Genomic DNA, 3,967 nt, shown 5'->3' with positions numbered 1-3,967 from the left:
GGCCTAGCACACATCAGCTAGGGCCATTAATTCTAAAGTTCTCTTTGACGATCTTGGTACACAGAACCGAACCTTAGTTTTGACTCATCTTTCGTTTCTACTTTAGGAGGATATGAAACAGCGAAGGGCAGGCTGTGTGAGGGCCACTGCCAGGTTGCCAGGCCTGAGCCAGCTCAGGCGCCTGGACAGTGTGTTCAACCCTGCCCAAAGGCTACCTCCAGTGAATGAGTCTCCTCGTGGGCAACCTGATCTTAAGGTCAGACGCAGCTCAGGAGGCAGGTTTTGGCAATCAGAACCTCGTGACCAGGAAAACGCTCCCTGCTGTGTGATCACAGACCCCCGCAGTGCTCACAGGTGGAGCCTGGAGGAGAGACCAGAGGAGACCCCGCTGTGACGCCATCTCCCAGGGGCAGAGTCCGAGAAGCACACTGGGACTGCTGCATCTTATTTACGTTTGTATATGCCAGGGATCCACGCCAGTGGAACAGGGATTTAAAAAACCCACAGAGAAGTCCAAAGTTAATTTTAGTTATTGCCTCAATGTCCAAACCTCAGGTTAACTCTGACAGGGCTCGGTCAGGTTGGGTGTGAAGAACTTCAGAGCAGGGGAGGCCGTTAAATGCTGAAATGAATTATTAGGAGAAGCAGCATGTCCTGCATCCTCCTGGACATGACCAGTAACGGTGTCTTTGAGACCCGGACACTGTGAGTTTGACAAAGTCTCAATCCTTGTCTCTTTCCCCATACTGTACAAGGAAGGAGAAGAATGTAAGTTCAAAGTAAAACAGCTAAGTGCGAGACCAAAACTGGATCATGGTGCTCGCAAATGATGGTGTGACTTCTGTGCTGGGCTCTTTACATCTGTCTGCATCTTGGCCCTGCCACTTACAAGCTGTATGACTGGGCAAATTCCTTCTCCTCCAGGTGCCTGTTTTCTCACAGTAAGAAAGAGATCATCATAGTAAGTACTATCTAAAATGTGGAAACTTTATTGTGAATCTTCCCATGAAGCCCTCAGGTCAGTGCCTAGTACACGAGAAGTAACATCAGTTATTTATCAGTCATCACATCTGGAGCAGAATAATCATAGAGTGTTTTCCATCTCCTGCCACCCCTATAATGAGTATATGTACCTCCCAGGTTCCTCCCAGGACAGGAAAGGGATGGAGGGCACACGTGGCCAAACTTGTGCTCCACAAGATCCCTCAGCTGCTTCCAGCTCCTGAGACAATTATCCAAGGTAAGTGGTGTTTGCCTCACTCATGGCAGTGACAGTCAAGATATGGACTAATGTGTTTATGCTTGAACAAGGTACCAGGAAAATTTGAGCCCAACACAAAACACATCTCTTGGGTCCTTTGCAGAAAGATCACAAGCAACTCTGCCATCAAGGGAAAAAGGAGAGAAATGACTATGAATTTAATAATCTCTTTTTTGCCTAGAAGATTTGGTTTTCTAGCATAGCTTATTAGAATATAAAATAACCAATATTTCAAAATCACTTCATCAGTGAGCCAGCTATTTTACGAGTCTAGAATTTAAGAAGTAACAGTCATTCCATTCTGGAAGATAACTCACGTGTGTCTGCTGGAGGGAGCTGCAGTGGTGCCGCTTGTCCTCTCTGCTCCTGAGCCCGGGATGCTAACAGCTAAGCTCTGATTTTGTAGCCATGGTCTTCCTATTCCTGGGTTTGAAGTGTAGTAAAAGAGGCTGGCAGACCTCACAGCATAGCAACACTCAGGAAAAGCTGATGTATGGGTATATTTCTGACAACACTGCTAACATCAGATCATACTACTAAAGAATTATTTTATTCTACTAAAGGAAAACTACGACGTTTATTTACTTCTTATGAAACAACACGGCGAACTCATAGCAAATACACATCTTTAATGTTTGTCTCATCTTCCTCATCACCTTCAGCTTTGCCCATACCCAGACCCCTTCCCCTGTCCCAACACAGAAGTGACCAATCACAACTGTAAGGACGGAGAGAAATAACGGAAGCGCTGCTGGCCCCATGGATGTGTCTCTCTCCCCTGTGGTGATTCCTAGTTCCTCTCTGGGAAGACAGCTGGGTCTCTCCTGTATTTCTCATCCAGAGGAGAGAGGAGGGCCAGGATCTGCGGGAGAGAAGGCAGAGCAGGGTTTCTTCTTTCATCGTAAAATGTGCCCTTATAAAAAAGATGATATATGTACATATATATAATATATCTGCTGCAACTGCAATTGTCCTGCCACACACTGGAAGTGCCACCTTGGTCGATGTATTTCTGGAGTTTACAACAGTTGTCCAACAACAGCTGCATTTCAGTAAGACTTGGGCAGGTGGCTCCAGATCAGCCCCCTGCCACTCACATTGAGGCATCTGCAGTCTGAGGAAAAAGTCTCACTTTCTGTCTGGAGTGGGTGTTGTGCGGCGGGAAGGCGGAGGGAGCCGGAGGCCGAGCCTGAGGAAGAAGGAAGTGGCTTCTTCGCATTTCTCTACCACAGTCTGGGTTTCAGACATTGAATCTGAGGACAGTGACATCAGGAGTGCTGTGGCCACACTACGTAAAGAAATACTTCATTCACATCAGCATAAAAAATATTCACACTGAAAGGTCTCTTTTTCTTTCCCCCATTCCAAGAAATCTTATCGTATCACCCGACTAAGCAACTTCACCGCAGATATTTCCAGCGATTTGGCCAAAGTCATTAAACATAGCGCAGAGTCTCTGGGTCTGCTCTCTCGGCAGGAGAGAGTAATTCTGGATGACATTTCTGTACATGTGGTTTTTGGTTTTCCCAGTACACTGAGAAGTTTGAAGCCTCTGCCTTCCCGGAGCCTCCACGGCTGGTCGGAAGGGGAGGGGAGGGGGACCTGGTCAGCGATCAGCTCAGAAGGGGTGCACCACAGAGCGAGTAGCGCCGAGCTGCAAACCAAGATCAGAAGCTGTTACAAACCCACTCCACTTCGCTGCGGGGCCACCGTGTGCACCGTGCGGACACCTAGGGGAGAAGGTGGGCTGTCTAAAACCAGTACAGATCCTTGCTTTTGTCCTGAAGCTGCAAACCTGGAAACAGAGAGAAGATAAAAGGGACAGAGGAAGAGAGAGACAAAGGGAGAGGAGAAAGAGGGAAAGAGGGGGGCGTGGAGGGAAGGCACAAGATATTTAAAGAAAGAGAAAGACAAACAGCACTGTTTTATTGTGAAAGTCACAGTCTTCCCGGGCCGGTGTGGGGGTGTGGTGGTGGTGAACGACAGTAAAAGCAAAGCAACGAGAAAGCCAAATCTGCACCTACAGGAGGGGCAGAGTGACTACTGCACTTATTTATGACTGAGCTATTTCTTTCATCTACCTTAAAAATAAAGCACATAAAGCAGCACCTCGCAGAATGCACCTTCCAAACTCAACTCTAAGCCAGGCACTTAGCACCCTAGCATATCAGTTAAAGCCATGTTCTTTAAGTTTTACAACTGCAAGAACCATTTAATTTGGCAACGAAGCTGCTACAAGAGGCCTAGGAAGGTCTCTCGGTGAGCCAGAAGTCGCGGAGGACTTCAACAGTCTCAGTGGGCGCTCTGGGTCAGCGCTGTCCAGTTCAGGCTTAACCCTGAACTCTTCAGATGCCACGTGAACAGAACAGCGACAGGAAACCGGTGAGAATTTAAGTGACGGACTCTAACCCAGCCACCCACCACGCGCTACACCGCGGAGCACACGCGAGCACGCGTCCGAAGTTCGGAGTCTGCCTCCTCACCCGGGGAGGCTCAGCGGTCACACGCGGCTGCTGGCCGCAGTACTGGACAGCACAGAGCTAGAACTTTTACCCCAAGTTTCATTTTAAGAAGTCCTCGGTGGCCCCCAGTGCCCGGTGGGCGCTGCGGCGGCACCGCCTGCGTCTGAGCAGGGGCCGGGGAGCGGGAGCCGCCGGCCAGCCCGTGCACCCCCAGGGAGCCCCTCGTCCCGGGTCCCGGCTTACC

At 49.3% G+C, this 3,967-nt stretch overlaps 1 protein-coding gene across 1 annotated transcript in view; it reads right to left on the bottom strand.

Moving 5' to 3' along the window:
* Window positions 1-1,870: 1,870 nt before the first annotated feature.
* Window positions 1,871-3,967, bottom strand: part of Vgll2 (vestigial-like family member 2) — a gene marked incomplete at its 5' end in the record, with an annotated part of 4,034 nt that continues 1,937 nt past the window's right edge. The window contains 1 exon segment of the mRNA XM_013516574.1: window positions 1,871-2,915. Coding sequence (XP_013372028.1) covers window positions 2,875-2,915 — 41 coding nt within the window.

Source organism: Chinchilla lanigera, unplaced genomic scaffold (genome assembly GCF_000276665.1).
Source record: "Chinchilla lanigera isolate Chin_1 unplaced genomic scaffold, ChiLan1.0 scaffold00035, whole genome shotgun sequence".
Classification (NCBI taxonomy): Eukaryota; Metazoa; Chordata; class Mammalia; order Rodentia; family Chinchillidae; genus Chinchilla; species Chinchilla lanigera.
The sequence above is the reverse complement of the archived record's forward strand: the minus strand, read 5'-3'. Positions and strand labels throughout refer to the sequence as shown.